Genomic DNA, 18,319 nt, shown 5'->3' with positions numbered 1-18,319 from the left:
AAATACAGTGCACTGAGAATTAGTGTCGGCGGTAAAATGAGGTCAAGTATATATAATGTGAGCGGATGTCCGTTTAACGGGGTTTCATTACTGAAGCATTACTGCATGGTTTGTAATCTCTACATTTGCTTGCTCACCTCCCGTAGGTTTTCTTCCAGGTCTTTATGGCCAATTAATTTCCGTGACATAAAGCCGAAAGGTACGTCCAGGGACCACGTCGCCCGGACGATATTTATCACTGGGAAATATCGTCGAGGTATAAATACCTCTTACTAACCTCGTCTTTTCAGTCCGTACTGTAAGTTTCGGACCGTGATTTTCTTCAAAGAAAAACGTGAAGATCACATACAGATTAAAATTTCATTTTCTCAGTGTAATAAGTGTATTTAACATTGTATTGTATCAGTAACATTTCTAGGCGTTTATTGGTTGTATCGCGAGCAAAAATTGTAATGAAAAGTATATAAACTTGGATATGCGATATGCATATAGAGAATTTTCACTAATTAAACCTAATAATTGAATTTTACTGTATTCCTATCAAGTTCTAACGTTGATCGCATATATCGCTTAATCTTGTTTGTTTTTGTTTTGTTTTGTTTTTTTCAGTTATGAATATAAAGAGCACTACAGGGGTGGCGGTACCTCTTTGATCATAATCATGGACACTGAGTTCCATCCTGTTTAATCGTTACCCAGTGTGCTGTACCCAGAGCACACGCCTACTCAGAGTTCAATGCTGACTGTGCCCCGTGCGAGGTTTTCACAATACCTATCAAAGGAAAGATGACGGAGGATGCTAGAAATCCCTCCGGCGCAGTTAGTGTAAACGACTGACTCGATCGGCAAGGGACCACTACATTCATTGCTGTTAAACTTAAAATACCATCTGCTGCATTTACCATCTGAATAGACTCGAACGTTTCCCTGGTAGGAGACTCTAAGAGCGGTATTGTCGTGCAACTTGTTGAAAGAACATTCCTGAAATAGGAATAATTGCGTGCATAAATTAGGCAGGTTTAGACAAAAGTTGTAAACCACATATATAGTAGTCTACACTCTTTTCTTTTTACAAGAATATATCTTTTGAGAATATCGAGGCTGAAATTTGCGAAATATTAAGAATAATTCAATCTGGGATTGTGAAAAGAATATAATTTTGCGTTTTGAAAATATGTAAATACAATACAGTGATATGTATTGTCTTTGATTAAACCGTACAAAATTCTTCGTTTCACCGAACGGTAAAACTAGCCAAAACCAAAAAGGACACAAGCCATATGTTTCATGCTAATAACATTTCTAAAAGAAGGTATGTGTGTCATATCAGTCTTTAATGCCCGCAGCCTGGCTCCAAAATTACTTCAACACCATCCAGACAACAAATACAGTCTAACCTGAAGAGACAACTGTCCGCTTAGTGGAGGAGGCCGTTTAATAGAGGTTCACCCGAAAACAACGTTAAAGTTGGGCGTGGTGCACTTTTCAGTTTATCAGATATGAGTATAAACAAATGCAAGTGGAGAAAAAGTAGAACAATAATAAATATAGGTTTTTATTACAGTTTAGCTAACATTTTTTTTCGGGCCTTGGGCCGCTCAACGCCAAATAAAGGTTGGCCGCTTAATAGAGGACCGCTTATTAGAGGTTTGGCTGTATAAGAATTCGATCCGTTGGATTTTTCCAAAGAAACGCACCCTTTTAAACCACACAATTAAAAACAATAGAACAATCTTTAATTTGTTATGTGAATTTAACTTGATTTCAAACAAAAGTGGAAGCCTTACGGTCAAGAGTTTAGTATCGAGGTCTACAAGACTCAAACACGGTAGGAAATAAAAACAGTTGCTAAACATGTCACGTTATTATCTACTGTATTGTAATTACATCATTAATTTTTAACACCTGCAAATGATAATAAACAGAGCACAGAGAATTAGTGTCGGCGGTAAAGTGAGGTCAACCACTCGCAGTTTGAGCGGATGTCCGTTTACTGAGTTCGAGTACTGAACCTGTGCATGGCTAGTGATCTCAACATTTTTTTGCGTAGTCCCTGTAAGTTTTCTTTCCAGGTCTTTATGGCCAATCCGTTTCTTTGACGTAGCCGAGAGGTAGGGCCAGGGACCACGTGACTCGGAAGGGATATTGATCCCGGGAATCATCGTCGAGACAAAATAGGCATTATTAAATTCATTAAATCGGTCGGTCAGCCAAACAACACACAACCAAAACCTCGGAACAACCCAGAAGCATATGCGTCAATTGCATATGTTAAAGGGGTGTCTGAGCGAATTAGACAGACTTTGAACCGCGAAAACATCAAGACAGCTTTTAACCCACTAAGAACATTGGGTAATGTTTTCAAGAACGACGACGTCTTCGCTACATATTTGCATTCCATGTCTCTTGCAGAATACATTTCTCTGAAGAAGACCGCAGAAGGCGGTCGAATATTAAGTTTTAACGTTTTTTTAGATGTTTAAATCTCCTTTTTCGGAACTTTAATGTATATATAGTTTAACATGTTATTTATGGGCATTTCCCTAGTTTGGTCACCTCCATCTGGATGGATGGACAGCAAATTTAATAAATCTAATTTCCAATTGACTCGTATTGCTTTAGACGTACGTCAATCCTTGGGCACCATTCGGCGTGACTTTAAATGTTTTCTCAAACCCATCAGACACTCGGGAGGGATATAATAAACATCTAAATAATAACCTCGTCCTCTCGATCCGTATTGTAAGTTTCAGATCCTCGTTTTTTCCTTTTCAATTTACGGCACGCAAACTCCTCGCTTGGGGCATAAATCCAAGGGAAAAATATCGGTTGGTTTCCACATGACTGCTACCGAACCGGTCGCAGCCATCACTACATCACAATCGTTGGATAATCGTTGCGACAACGATCGCTAAGATAGATATCTGTTCTATCTCAATCCCAATGATGGTAGAGATTGTAGCGATCATATAGAAGTCAACCTTGAACCTCTCTCGGAGGTATATGAGAAGTTTCTGCGTCAAAAAAATCGAAGAATTCGAAAATAAAATATTTGAATACGGCAAAACAAGTTTAAAGAAATAATCGACAGCAAATAAGATAACTTAATCATTCAGTGTTTTCTTCACCGATAGCAAACTTAGGAAAACGAACTGGCGCGTAGATTTGGGTTCGTGCTTTGTAAATAAACCAGAAATAAGAGTAAACAAATTTTACTTTTTTATTATTTTATCTATTTAGGAGGCACTGTCCAGTAAAGTATTAATACTATGCACAATTTTGCTTAAACAGAATGTAAAATAAGGGCGAAGAAAATCGCATAACTTCCGTATAGCTTCAGTCTGTTATTTCTTCTTTAATAAAGATTTTAGTAACATATGTAGCTATAAAATCTATAGAATATAGGTTAAGCCACTGCACAACGCCTTTTCTTCAAAGAGAACAATCAAGACCAGATACAGATGAAACTCTTCATGTTCTGCAATGAATGTATTTTACGATGTATTATATCAATAATGTTTTTATGTGTATCACGAGCAAACAGATATATCACGAATTATATCACAATTATCTCACGGTTGCATCACAAGCAAACAGTTATATCACAGTTATATCACGGCTGTTTCACTAGCAAACAGTTATAATAAACAGTATATAAACTTGCATATGCATATATGGAATTTCCCTTATTAAATCTAATAATTAAATCTAACTGTATTTATATCAAGTTCTTACACTGATCCCTTATACCGTTTAATTTTATCTTTTTCTCCAGTTATGAATGTAAACAGCACTACTGGGATGGTGGTACTTCTTCAATCACTGAGTTCCATCCGGTGTAAGCGTCACCCAGTGGGTACCTAGAGCACTTGCCTACCCAGAGTTCAACGCTAATCGTGCCCCTTGCGAGGTTTTCACAATAACCTTCGAGAATATTATAGAGCCCTCCAATGTGAACGACTGACTCGATCGGCAAGGGACCACTACATTCATTGCCGTTAAACTTAAAATACCATCTGTTGCATTTGTGATCTGAATAGACTCGAACGTTTCCCTGGTAGGAGACTCTAAGAGCGGTATTGTCGTGCAGCTTGTTGAAAGAGCATTCCTGAAATAGTAAAAAAGAAAACGTGAAAGACGTTTGAAAAATGAGATAGCTTACAAAGGAATAATTGCATGCATAAATTAGGGAAGTTTAGACAAAAGTTGTAATACCACATAGAAAGTAGACTACGCTCTTTTTTTATAAGAAAATATTGTATCAGAATATCGAGGCTGAAAATTGCAAAATAATATAATCTTGAAAAGAATATAATCTCGTGTTTTGAAAATGTGTAAATACAATGCAATGATGTTTTTTATTAAACCGTATGAAATTCCACGTTTCTCTAAACGGTAAAACTAGTCAAAAAGCAATAAAAACATCACTAACCGTATGTTTCATGCTAATAACATTTCTAAAAGAAAGTATGTGCGTCATATCAGGCTTTAATGCCCGCAGGCTGGCTCCAAAATTACTTCAACACCAACCAGACAACAAATACATTGAAACAGAAATCAGGTCGTACGCTATGATCTAAGAATATTCACAAGAATATTTTCAGCCTAAAACGGGCAGAAAAATAAGAATATTCAGCCTCGGTCGGAAAAGCAAGATCCTTATAGCAAACCAGTGTACGAGTATAGTCTCTCCATCGCTCGTGACGCGAAAGAAAACCGCGAGAAAAAAGTTGCCGTGCGGAATCCTGGAGGCGTGACAGGAGTGTAACGTTTTGCGTCTTTCTCAATATCTGAAAATAGAAATCTTTGAAACCGGAGCAAATCGAAGTTCGGAATCGTGTGTAGCAGTTCGTGATGTTGTTGCGATTCTGCCAACAGGTTTTGGAAAGAGTTTAATTTATCAAGTTTTTTGTTTGGTAAAGCTTTTAACCTTGAACCCGAATGTGGGTGTGTTAGTGATTTTGCCGTTCAATAGCATCGATCATGTCATCGAAGAACAAGTCCGTGAACTGACTGAGCTTGGCCTTTCTGCCTTCCATCTAAAAGATTGAATGAAAACGATGCAGAATGCATTAAAGGCTCGATCGCCGCTGTCCTCTCGAATCTGGTTATCGAGACTAAATGTATTGACAGCCATTTATAAAGGAAAGTTTCGCTTCAGTTTTCGTTGTGCTTCTCGCCGGAGCGATATCCGTAGGAGGAATTTCAGAATTTGTTGACATGAGAGCACGTAGGGCCTGACATCGAAATGGTTGATTTTCGTTGATGAATCATCACACACAGTAGAAACATGAAAAATGAGACCGGAAAAATGGATCATGAATTTTCTCTTGGATTGGCCGCGTTCTATCTACGCAGATCAATCAGTTGTCGCGTATCCAGCAGAGTTGCCTCGGTTGTGTAGCGACTAGTATGCGGGGAGACGCGGGTTCGAATGCCACTTGGGACACGAATTTTGTTTCGTTTTAGAGACGTGTGTCGAAAGCCGCCTGTAAGTTATGTACATCTTTCTATCGTTGTTTCTAATTCTCTCCTGACTCAAATGGTTTTTATTCTACTAGTCGATTAACATGTACATATAAGGCTAACCTGGTTTCAATATGCTCACTAGCCTCTCTTTTTGAGATAAAAAAAATAATAAAACAAAGTAAAATGAAACATAAGCTATGGACTGTCGAAGTTGAAGTTTCTTCCTCCTTCGGTGAATCTGTCCTGCCTAAATTAGCAGAATTTCATAAATGTGGTAAACCGGACATTCGTTTGAAACGTTCCGTTATTGGCGAACATGTCATCACAACTGGATGATCTTGCGGTGCAAGAAATCTACTCCCGTCAGATATAAATTTATCTTGAGTCATTCGCAAACATTAAGACATCGAGAGCTCCGCAAGGTGTCGCACTAGTTTGCTGGAGAGATGGGTAGACGACAATAGAAACGAATCGTTTGGAATAAATGGCCACAAATATAATTTGACGAGTTTAATTGAAACTAAGGTTCCAAACGGCTGTTCCGAAAACGCGGAGTGCGGAGTGCGGAGTCTAAAAAAAAAATAAAAATAATAAAATAAAATAGAAATAAAATAAAAGAAATTTAAAAAAAAAGTAGAAATATAAAAATTTAAAAGTGAATTAAAAGAATAATTAAATACATAAATAAACTAGAAATAGAAATTTAAGAAATAAAAATAACAATTATTAGAACATTCACACCGCCTGAGGTAGACTGTTCATATCACGTATATTTCATTCAGTCCAAATGGTATATTCAAATCACGATTTTCATAGTTAGCAGTTCACTTTTAGGAAAAAAAAAAAAAGGAAAGAACAGTCCAGTTTTGACCTTGTCTAGAAAATGTGAGAAATTAGAAGTTCGGTTTTCTTGGAAAGCAGTGTTGCCTCAAAACAAATTCAAGCTTTGCTTTCCAAAAATAAACTGCCTGTGTGAATTAACCCTTGAACCATTCAACAACTTGTCAACTGCGCGTCCTAAAGTTCTCGCAATTGATTGATGAAATTCAAATTAAAACCTTGAAAAATTTTCAGCGCTGAAGATGATTCCTCGAAGATGCTTTTCACGCCGTGAAAATGATTTGGGTCTGAAAATAATCCAAACTGGGGGAACAAGGAATAAGTTAAGCCTCTTCCAGGCGTTCAGTTAGGCCCTCTTTACACGACCCAAGGTTGAATCATCGCATAAAGTGCTAAAAATAAATACTTAACACCAACCCGGGCTGTCAGTCTGCAATAGCGTGTGGTTTGCTTCGAGCCTGACCCGGGCCAGCAGCCTTTCTACTGATCAAAAACTGAAATATGGGATAGAAAGATGACAAACAAAAAACCCAGAAAGTCTAACGGAATGGTGGAAGGTCCTGATATAGAAACCAAAAAAAAAAAAAAAAAAACGAAAAACCATGGCTATTTGACTAAAAGTACCAACCCGTGTTAGCTTTTCGCCAGGTGTTTTCAACATGTAAGAATTGAAGAAATTTCAACCCTTCTCGCCGGGTCAACCCAAGTCTCGACATACCCGGCAAGGGGGGCTGACCCCGCCAAGACTACTATTTTCATGTAAACGCTTATAAACATTTGACTGCAAAAGCGTTACCCGCCGCGGAGATTCAACCCCGGGTAAAAAGCAACCTGGGGCCTTGTAAAGAGGGCCTTAAATGGGGCGTAGCGCGAAAAACGGCAGTCGAAAAACTAGGGGAGAAACGCGGCGAGAGAAAGAACTCCTCCCATATTTTTTTTCGCTCGCTGTTTTTCGCGCTGAGCCCCGACTAACTGAACGCCTGGAAGAGGCTTAACTTATTTCTAGTTCTCCGTCTTTCAATTATTTTCAGAGCCAAATCATTTTCACGGTGTGAATAGCATCTTTTAGGACTTTGTTTCTTTGTTTTGCGTTAACAGCCTTCATGTAGTGTGTACCAACTCTACTTCATTTCCAAATTGAAATCAGTACTTTTCGACCGGAGAAGATAATAAATTCCAACAGAAAAAAATACATGGCCGCAGTTGCACGTGGAATTGGCGAGACAAGCGTCGCTCCCAGTTGAATGGCTTTTTTAGGAAAATACTTTAGAATTTGTTTTCTCAAAGTGCAACTTTACCTGTGTATTTATCTGTTTCTTTATTTGTCAATCCACATTTTTTTATCTTGCTATTTTTCAGCGTGAAAATTTTTTCAAGGTTTTAGTTTGAATTTCATCAGTCAATCGCGAGAACTTTAGGACGCGCAGTTGACAAGTTGTTGAATGGTTCAAGGGTTGATTCACACAGGCAGTTTATTTTTGGAAAGCAGAGCTTGAGTTTCTTTCGAGGCAACACGGCTTTCCAAGGAAACCGAAGGTGTAATTTCTCACATTTTCTAGACATGGTCAAAACTGGACTGTTCTTTACTTTTTTTCCTAAAAGTGAACTGTTAACTATGGAAATCGTGTGTTGAATATACGATTTGGACTGAATGAAATATACGCGATGTCAACAGTCCACCTCAGGCAGTGTGAATGTTCTAATAATTATTATTTTTATTTCTTAAATTTCCATTTCTAGTTTATTTATGCATTTAATTATTCCTTTAATTCACTTTTAAATTTTTTTTATTTCTATTTTTTCTTTAAATTTTTTTTTCTTTACTCTTTTTTTTTAACTTCTTTTTTTTAGACTCCGCACTCCGCACTCCGCACTCCGCACTCCGCGTTTTCGGAACAGCCGGTTACAAACAAAGATTAAAATCTCTTGAGGAAAGGTGGGGTAAAACTCTCAACACAAGCCACAACAATGTGGCAACCCCACCAAGACGCTGGCGGAACTCTCGAAAGAAAAGGCATACCGAACAGTGGCGCCACAGCACCAGACTGACCAGCGTCACTGAACCAAAATTACAGGGCGACGTGCGTATCAGGTCGCAAAATTTAAAATTACGAAAACCTGGGTATTATTAATAGCCCGGAAACAGCCCTTGACTGACACAACCGGGCAACAATATGGAATAAAGCCAACCATAAGTCTTACTACGAAGACACGATGACGCAGATCTTATACTAAGGAGATCTGGTAAAATACAAACTCTGACAAATGCCCTAATAAAGTATTACCATTAAGTTAGACTAGTAAATGAACGGCAATGAAGAAGCAGTCCAATACCTGACCTTCTACATTGACCCGACTAACTTTCTTCCTCCTTCGGGGAATCTGTCCTGCTTAAATTTGCAGAATTTCCTAAATGTGGCAAACCGGACATTCGCTTGAAACGTTCCGTTATCGGCGAACATGTCATCACAGTTGGATGATATTGCGGTGCAATAAATCCACTCCAGTCAGATATAATATTTTATCATATAAACACCAGTGAAATACCTCGAGGGAGATACTCTCAGGAAAATTGGGTTGGGGTGTGCAGTCCGCTTCCCAAAAACCTTACTCTGTTTATGAGCTTTTCTGACCAAAATCTGTGATTTTTCCTACCCTATTTATGACCTGACAAAAAAAAATAAAAAAATAAAAAATAAAAAAAAATGGATTCCCTATTTATTACCGTTTCGGCTGGCACAGTTGCCCTAATTAATCATAGATTATGATGGGCTCTTGTTGAAGGTCTTATCGATAAAGATGAAAAAGTAGCTTTTTCTTAAAAACACATACCCAATTTATAACGAGTACAAAAACGTACCCTATTTATAACCAAAATGGCCGAGATCGATGCCCTATTTATGACCAAACGGCTGAAAAACCATACCCTTTGGAGCCGCACATACTTATATAACCCATATAAGGGAGTACCCTCCTCGGGTGAAATACCAGGAGAGCTTTCGCGCGTAAATATGATATCTTCACTCGTGAAAATAGTTATATTCAAAGCTTACATAATCAATTAATCATACTCTATCAACAGTCTCATTCCGAGTAAAATAATTAAAAGAACTTAACTTAACTAACTAACTTTAACTTATTCAAAGAAAAGAAATTCTAAAAAAGGTAACTAACTACAGACTTTATCTACGAGTTTTGGAAATCACACAAACAGTATTATCTTGTTATGTTTTCTCTCAAGTGTCGTTGCCCAAATAATGCGCGTTTTGCCCCAAAAATGACATAATTTCCGTAGCTGGGGGAGGGGTGGGGGGGCTGCAGTCCTCCTCGCCCCCTAGCTCGTACGCCTATGCTACAGACTGAGCAAACATCGTTGCAGGATGTCCCCTTCACCTTCTTTTCACAACTTCTTTGGCAGTCTCGCTTCAGGCAGCCTTCGGGCAGGCTCTCCGCGTGGCAAGAAAGAAGGACCTATGTTTTTGTGACTCTGTTGTCTCGCTACTAGGTCGATTGCAATGCTATCAATAAATCTATCTATCTATCTATCTATCTATCTATCTATCTATCTATCTATCTATCTATCTATCTATCAGTCGACCGATCGATCGATCAATCAATCGATCAATCAACAAGTCTAAGGAAAAAGACGTCAACTTTAACATTTGCAGTTAGAGCGGAAGTTGTTGCTTTTCATCATCCTTGGCGGGGAGAATTTCAATCTGTTTGTGTATTATTGGTTCCAGTTCGAACATCTGACTTGGTTTAAACCTTCAGAGCAGTCAGACTTAGTTTTACCTTTAAGCACAGGTGATTCCTGTACTTTTTTCGCTTTTACCAAGCTTCCTACCTCTTGTGCCCTACGCTTGATGGGATCATTGGGATTTTACTTCCTCATAGACCGCATGTTTTAAGCCAAGAAGATTAATAGGTTCTAATGGCGGATGACTTACTTGTATTTTACCGTTGTCAGTGTTTTCCTCTCTTTTCCATGCGCATTGTTTCCAACTAGCTCTTTGTCTTGGGTCCATGTTTGCAGCATCCCCTTTCTCTCCCTTTGCTCCAATACCATTTTCTCCCTTGAATCCTTTAAAACCCCTGGGGCCAATGTTCCCAGGGATACCCTTTCTACCTTTTGTTCCCACTGAGCCTCTTTCTCCTTTGGATCCTTTATAGCCCCTTGGGCCAATGCTTCCAGGGATACCCGTACTTCCCGTTGTTCCCATCGAGCCACTATCTCCTTTAGATCCTTTTAAGCCCCGTGGGCCAGTGTTCCGAGGGATACCCGTACTTCCTTTTGCGCCCATATTACCAATTTCTCCTTTCTTCCCCACCTCCCCTTTGGATCCTTCAGGGCCCCGTGGTCCAATTTTCCCTGGGATTCTTATAGTGCCTTGGGAACCCCGCTTTCCAATGCTGCCCTTCTCTCCTTTGAAGCCATCTCTACCCGGAACACCCGGAGTTCCCGGTATTCTTTGCACGCCCGGCATTCCTGGCATTCCAGAATGAGGATCCGACTGTTGAAACAAAAGTTAGCGTAAAACTTCAGAATCTTCACCCTTGCTCAAGTAAGTACTGTATTGCGGCGATCAATAACTTTGAGCTGAACGTTAGCAGTTCGTGTATTATTTAATAAGATGGATTACTTTCCTTTTTTGGCGATTCATGGTGGATTCGATTGTTCGTCACATCTTACTACTTGTATAAGATTTCAATTATTCCTGAATTACAATTCAATCCCGTACCTGCCTTGACAGATCAGCTTTTCATCGAAAGTCATTGACTGTGCGGATGCTTAAGAGTATATTGTACGGATCACGTGTAGTGGGAATACAGAATTGACCAAAAGAAAGTACATCTGGGTGTATCTGTAGTACTATCTACATCGGTGTATCTCATCTAGTATAAGTTCCCCTTGAAAACAGCAGATTCTTAGAACAAAATCTCAGTTTGTAACGGAATCACTTTGACCTTACCTACCTTACATGCAGAAGTCGAATCGTTCGACTGCAGTTCTTTCGAGTGCGTTCGTGTGAAGAGCCAAAGAAAAACGGTGAGAAAGGAGACAGAAAAGATGTGTCGCATTTCTTTTTGCTCAGTACCAGTCCAGCGTTACAAACTCACTTGCCTCCAAAGTCAGTTATCAAAATCGACTGGAAGAGGAGAGAGAATTCCCTGTATATATATGTTTCCCTTCAGCTCGTCTCAATCTGTCAAAATTAAGCGATTGGATTGGTTACTCTCGGACGTGTCACAACAGGTGCAGTGGTTTCAGCACAGAATCAGCGTGGTACAGGAGCTCAGTTGAAACACGTTACCTTTTAACACGTGTTCAGTTCTCATAACGATTGGTTACTTTGTGCTAAATTTGGCAGATCACATGCGGTACATTCAGTTACAGAATCATGCATGATCAGCGTGATATTAACTAATAGCTGAGCCATTCATAAATTCAAACTTTTTTTTTTAGTTTACTGTCAAAAACATGACTGCTGGTTCCTTAGTATTGAACTTCACAGATCACATGCATATACCTGCCAGCTCTCGCGTCTAAAACTCTCAACCTTGGCGTCTAAAACTTTGATCTTACGCCAACTCACGCCTAGGCACCAATCACTCTTGTCTAGATAAAAATTTGAGCGGTTACAGCCTTTGATGACACACTTTCGAAAAAATGTAAACTAGACCCGATGAAAGAAGCGTTTAGTCCATAAAGATATGGTTACGGTCTTCAAGTCTTCAAATTTTCCACTTAATTACTAGCGACAACATTATTTTGACGAAGTTCATCCTATCTAAGTTTGCCCGGGAAACATTTCGAACGTCGTCGAGAAGCTTCGGAAGTCGCACGGTCGGGTCGTCTCTGAAAATTTGAGTGCTTCTAGGATAAATGTTTTAGATTGCAGTACTTTCAACACACACTTAATATGATATAAGAGCTTACATGTAGATCACTTGACCGCGCCAGATTGTGTTCTTGACCCTAAAAGTTTAACTGTCTGCGATTTGTTTATTCTTTCATTATATCATGTATTTTAATTTCCGGTGATTTATGATGGATAATTTCGACTATTCGTCAGAGCTGACTACTTGCACAAGATTTCGTACATGCCCAGACAGAATGGTTCAATTTGATAAGTTTAACGTGACACACGTAGCGACTTATAAGTATTAACGCATCACGTCAGGGTCGAAACCAGATGAAAATAATGCCTGAAGCAATGTTCGTGGTTAAATTCTCTTCCTCGGTATTTAGGGTGTTTATGATGACTATAAGCAACAAAAACGAAAACAATGAGTGAGGAAGGTGCCCGGGTTTGCCTGTAACTGGCTATGGCCCTGCACATGGAATTGATTACAGAATTGACCGAATAGATATAGTACATATGAGCTTAGTTCAAACACCCGTTAAAGAGAGCATGTTCTTTGAAAGAGACCTCAGCTTGTAACGACATCAACTTGTCCGTCTTACATTCAGAAGTCGAATCGTTCGACTGCAATTCTTCTCAGTACGTTCGTGTGAAGGACTAAAGAAAAACGACAGCGGACAAGAAAGAAAGAGAAGATGTCTCGCATTTCTGTTAGCTTAGTACTTCTGCGTTACGAACTAACCCGCCTTCGAAGTTATCAAAAATAACTGGAAGAGGAGAGAAAATTCGCTGTATATATGTGTCTCCCTTTAGCTCCTACATGTTTTAATCTGTCATGAAGCAATAAGATTTGTTACGTTTGGCTCATCGTGGCACAACAGATGCAACGATTTCAGCACAGAAACAGCACAGAATCCGCTTGGTATAAGAGCTCGGCTGAAACACGTTTCTTCTCATCACTTGCACAGTTCTCGTAACGATTGCTTTTTTGTGCTAAACATGCAATACGTTCAGTCACAGAATCATGCGTGATCAGCGTGATATTAGCTGAAAGCTAAAACACTCTTCAATCCAAACGTTTTGTTGGTTTACTGTCAAACAGATGACGGCTGGTTGCTTTGGATTGAATTTCACAGATCACATGTATATCCCTGCCGGCTCTCGCGTCTGAAACGTGACTCTCAACCCTTAGCGTCTAAAACTTTGATGATGATTTGATCTTACGCTCTATCACGCCCAGACACCCATCATTCTCGCCTAGACAATAATATAAGCTGTTACAGTCTTTGATGACACACTTTCGAAAAAATTGGAAACTACACCCAAGGAAAGAAGCGTTTAGTCCATAGAAATGTCGTTACTTGCTTCAATTCTTCTAATTTTCCACTGAATTACCGGCGACAACATTATTTTGACGGAACACATCCTATCAGACTTTGCCCGAGAAATATTTCGAACGTCGCCGAGAATCTTCGGAAGCCATCGCACGGTCGGGTCGTCTTTCAAAACTTCCAGTACTTCCAGGAAAGAAGTCCCTCGCCATTGTCTTGCACAACTTTTTTGCGGGGCTTTGATTGCAGTACTTTCAACACAGACTTAATGTGATATATGAGCTTACATGTAGCTCACTTGACTGCGCCGGATTGTGTTCTTGACCCTAACAATGTAATTGTTTGCAATTTGTTTAGTCTTTCATTATATCATGTGTTTTATTTTCCAGTAATTTAAGAGGGCTAATTTCGACCATTAGTCAAAACTGACTAATTGCGCAAGATTTCAATTACTCTTGAATGGCAACGGTCTCGTACATGCCCTGACAGAATGGTTTTTTTCCATAAGTTGAAGACGTGAAGCAGGAATGGGCGATTTATTTTCCCGTGAATCGTGATTTAAAAATTTCTTTATTCGTGATTCGTGATTCAAGATGGCAAGATCTTTTCATGTCCACGTGAACGTTTTTTATTTATTTATTTATTTATTTATTTATTTATTTCGTACGTGACCCGTAAATGAAGAGATGAATTAAATATGATTTGCAAACCATTTTGTTTTGCGCGATGAATTTCCAGCTATTTCATTGTTTTTAAAATGTACGCATTGTTTTCGAACGGCTGTGGTTAGTTTTAGACAGGAGATTAACTTTATACGGATCGATAAGTCATAAAATAGACCACTAATGGAGAGTGGTGTCTTACCCAAGGAACGCAATGCAATGCCCCGGCCAGGACTTGAACCTGGATCCAGAGTCTAGGTAGCGCACTAACCATTAGGCCACCGCCCCTTCAATCACTAGAAATCTTAGATACTGTTTCGTCCAAGTTAAGACCAGTTAACCGAGTCTCCTTTCTAAAATCTATTCGGAATTCTACTGAAGAATGCAAAAATGTACTTGAATAGGAGCCCATGACTTGATCGAAGGAACATACGCATATACCAACACGACCTCATCCTCTGGAAAAGACTTGCAATTGTTAAGGGTCACATTGGTTAGAAGTCGAAATGTGACTCCATCAGAAAACAGAAGTTTAACTCGGAATTAAGCTTAACTTTTGCAGTGTGGAAGTAAGATAACTGTCAATGTCTCAAGTTTACAAGACGAGGACAAGTCTGACAGACCTGTTTGCGATTTAGATAACCACACGGTCGAAGAGCCGAGCTCGGAGGATAAACAGCTTTATAAACAGGTTAGAAGAAGGAAAAATATTAATTCGTGAATTTGCTTTTTTTAATTTTTATGTGAAACGTCATCGTTTCGAATTTCGCGTGAATGTGAAAGAATTATGAACATTATTCGTGACGTCTAAAAGGCCAAATATTTTTGCGTGACTGAGTTTTCTAAAGGGGTATAGGGAATCCCCATAACTGCCATACTACATTGGGATTTTATGTTTAATTAAAATGATTATTTTAATAGACACATTTCATTTGCAAATATGTACAATATCGCATTAATGAAGAAGAGTAACACTGAAAAGACACACAATACTGTTTCGCGTGACCCAAATATATGTGTAGCCTACCTAATTAATGAACCATACAATAACCAGAAAAGCGAGAATGCTACAACACCTTATTATCCAATTTCCGTTCTATTATCTGTCAAGTGGTTACTTATGACAGGTTACAAACAAGAGAAAATTTCAAAATTTTAGCACTAAAAGTGGTCGCAGCCGCTTACACTAGGCGGTCACTCACAAGAGGCTCCAAATATATTGATTTGACTTAGAAACTTTTGGTATTTCGGAAAACTGGTCATTGAGGAGAGGTGGCTGCTTATGAGAGGTGGTCGTAACCGGAGATTTTACTGTATTTATCTTTATGACAGAAAAAGGTCTAAGAGATGAAAGCCATAGGGAACCAGGGAAGTTACATCCCCCCGCCTACCACCACTCCTATCCACCGTACAATGTCAACAACTTTAGCTATCTACATGTAGTTTCTATTTTGCAAGTATCTTGATTTTCCAATGCTCTGCATTTTGCCATCAACTGGTTCTGTACTTTATTGTAGACCTGAAGTATGGGCCAGACGAGGAGCAGAAAAGATTGTTGCTGCTAGTGATACCGTATATGCAGAGGCTGTTGCAAAGGGTGAGCCTGTTGATGAAGATGAAGACACTGGCGATTTTAAACCCAGTGATATGAAACGTGCATTGTAAAGCCTACCTGTTAAAATGAGTACTTTGTTTACTTGAGGCATTAGATAATTTTTATCGTGATCATGTGATCAAAACCTGCAGAACAGCCAAGGATATTTAACAATTATTCCATGAGCGCGCGTTGGCTATAACCAATCTCATATCCAACAAGCGCGAATGGAATAATTGTTTTATTAAATTCGGTACTTTTGTATTCTTGGAAATATAGCTTAATTTTATTGGATTTTAATTTTACAAAACGACCGGAAGTCGATGTGACAAAAACAACAATAAGTGGAAAATCACATGACATGCGCGCCGTTTGTAAAATTAGTTGAATGAAAAATTTGAGAGCGAAGCAAGCGAATTTGCTGAATGAAATTGTAATCAACTAAAATTCAAGAAACGTCTATCAAATGAAGGAGATATAACCTTGGTCAGAAAGTTTGAAAAGCGTTCAAGTTCGAGTCATGGAGAAGAGCCAAATAATTGTGCACTTACACATTGCCATTGTAATAATGCTGCGGAAAACTTTGATCGCCATGTGACACAGACGTTGTGCCAAAATTACTCTCGACAAGATCTCTCTCAGGATTCCCTTGCTTTGAAAGCCTTGGCATTTCGAGCTGTATGTGTGGAGTTCATTGTTGGTCAGTTTTAGAATCAAGGACAGAAACTATTTTAGCGTCAGATTCATCTTCAGAATCTCCGAGGCCACCTGGTGGTTTTTCGTGGCTGGTAAAGAACCGGGCTTACTTCGGTTCAGCTCAAAACACTCAACTCCTTGAGGTGTTTTTCGCAAGGACAGAATTGTTGGCGCCAGCTGTCGTTGATTCTCTCGTCGTCGTCGGCCAAAAAAGAGACTGAGATGAAACTAGGTCGTCCTCTGTAGCTGTGCGGGATTCTTGCTCTCGGCTGATCCGAGCTTGCTTACTCGAACAGTTTCCTCATCTGCTCATTGGAAACTGGTTTCTTATGGACTACGCCGGCAATTATGCCTGTTTACCTGCGGCCTTTTACAAATGCATATGCTCTAATAACTTATTTGCCTGGTCAGAGATAATGGAAAACGGTTTGTTGTGCGACGGCGTGCGAAGGAAATGATCAAGTGGCGGCTTTAATGGATTTAATCAATGAACTTTTGCAATTTACGTGTCATCTTTCTTCCTCGCAGACGAGTAAAAACACTTCAACTGAACATTCAGTTCTTCTTTTGACATTTCTTATATCGGTTTCGAAAGTTTGGTGCTACCAGGACTAGCAAGCCATTCTGTTCAGGTAAAATTTGTTTTTGTTACATAATCTTCATGAATGCGTAAAATCTCGCCGGTCATATTTTAATTTTGCAACTTTAAGGGAAACTTAACGTATACGTGCCGTTAAATATTCTTATCTCGAGCTTTGTGGCTTTTTTGTTGTTACTGGGACGGCATTGTCCATAATTCCCTGTATTTCCTGTGTAGATAGCTCACCAAATGTGCTTTTTTTCATTCATTTTCTTTGTCGACGAAACTTCGCTTCACGCGAAAAAGCTCATGCCGAGCGACATTTGCCGCTTTCATTTCCATATAAGGTCAAACGCAGGTATAATGGCTGGTAACCGAGATCCAGTGAACCAATCAGAAAGCTAGAATTGCATTATCCGAGGCTGAGAATTTAATAATAGTGCATAAACTGACACAATAATAAGTGGGTCGTTTGACGAACATGTTTAGAATGGACAAGTTAGTTTCTCTGTTTGCTGAAGGTCAACAGGTTAACTTAGTGATCAGGTCTCAGGTTAATTTAATGATGTCTTGAAATGTTTGATCTCAGTCCGTAAATAAACTTCTTTAAGTCTCTGTAAAGGAACTCCATCTTTAACATAATCTTGTTATCTATAAGCCTGCCAAGTTCCTTGAAGACATTCAAGTGGAGATCAAAATATGGTGGGATGGCTGTCCTTTTTCAATCTAGTCGGTTACAGGAACATCAGAGCTCTCATTAAGGGCTATAACCCGTAACACCTGCTACGGCTGAGTATGTTCAATGGGCCCTTGATGCTACAGGTGAACTGGACTATAGTTGATACAATTCACCCAGAAAGTAACACGTTTGTTACATTGTGAAGATCAACGTTACAGTTGCCTCAGAACTTTATGACAGACCTGAACATTATTCTGTGGGCCAGGATGGAGCTAACTGATAGCCAAGATCCGAGATCTTCTGAGGAATGGGATGAAATTCTAACTGGTAGCTGAGAAATGGCCTAAATTGATCAAATGACTCAGATTCCAGCACTCCCATCCACAGACCCTCTACTCTAGGTTATATTCATATCCCAGGTTCAGAAGTGCTGATAGGTATTTATCTGTTGCACCCAATCTCTCATAGACGGACTCTTACCTAGCTTCCTACGCAGACATCCTTATTGCTTGTCACGCAATCTTTCTCTGGAGATTAAAGATCGCGTGACGAGCCATAAGGCCGTCTGCGTACATTAACTCTTCCTCAGTACGAACAGCAG

General features: G+C 39.3%; 1 protein-coding gene across 1 annotated transcript; it reads right to left on the bottom strand.

The window, feature by feature from the left end:
- Positions 1-3,202: 3,202 nt before the first annotated feature.
- LOC149095652 (uncharacterized) lies at positions 3,203-11,446 on the bottom strand. The gene is made up of 3 exons (XM_089281771.1): positions 11,287-11,446; positions 10,260-10,823; positions 3,203-4,108 (listed from the first exon to the last, which is right to left on the bottom strand). The coding sequence occupies exons 1-3, from the start codon at positions 11,389-11,391 to the stop codon at positions 3,794-3,796; spliced, it is 984 nt and encodes a 327-aa protein (XP_089137897.1). The 5' UTR covers positions 11,392-11,446; the 3' UTR covers positions 3,203-3,793.
- Positions 11,447-18,319: the final 6,873 nt, after the last annotated feature.

Source organism: Orbicella faveolata, unplaced genomic scaffold (assembly GCF_042242905.1).
Source record: "Orbicella faveolata isolate gen_17 unplaced genomic scaffold, um_ofav_v1 contig_5, whole genome shotgun sequence".
Lineage (NCBI taxonomy): Eukaryota > Metazoa > Cnidaria > Anthozoa > Scleractinia > Merulinidae > Orbicella > Orbicella faveolata.
Note: the sequence above shows the minus strand (reverse complement) of the source record. Positions and strands in the feature narration are given on the sequence as shown.

Bases quoted from the DNA above. Each gene is read 5' to 3' on its own strand.
- LOC149095652 (XM_089281771.1), bottom strand. From the start codon at position 11,391: ATGCGACACATCTTTTCTGTCTCCTTTCTCACCGTTTTTCTTTGGCTC. The intron at 10,824-11,286 runs GTAGGTAAGGTC...TTGTTTCAACAG, and splicing joins ATTCGACTTCTGCATGTAAG to TCGGATCCTCATTCTGGAAT. The intron at 4,109-10,259 runs GTAAGTCATCCG...TTACTATTTCAG, and splicing joins CTGACAACGGTAAAATACAA to GAATGCTCTTTCAACAAGCT.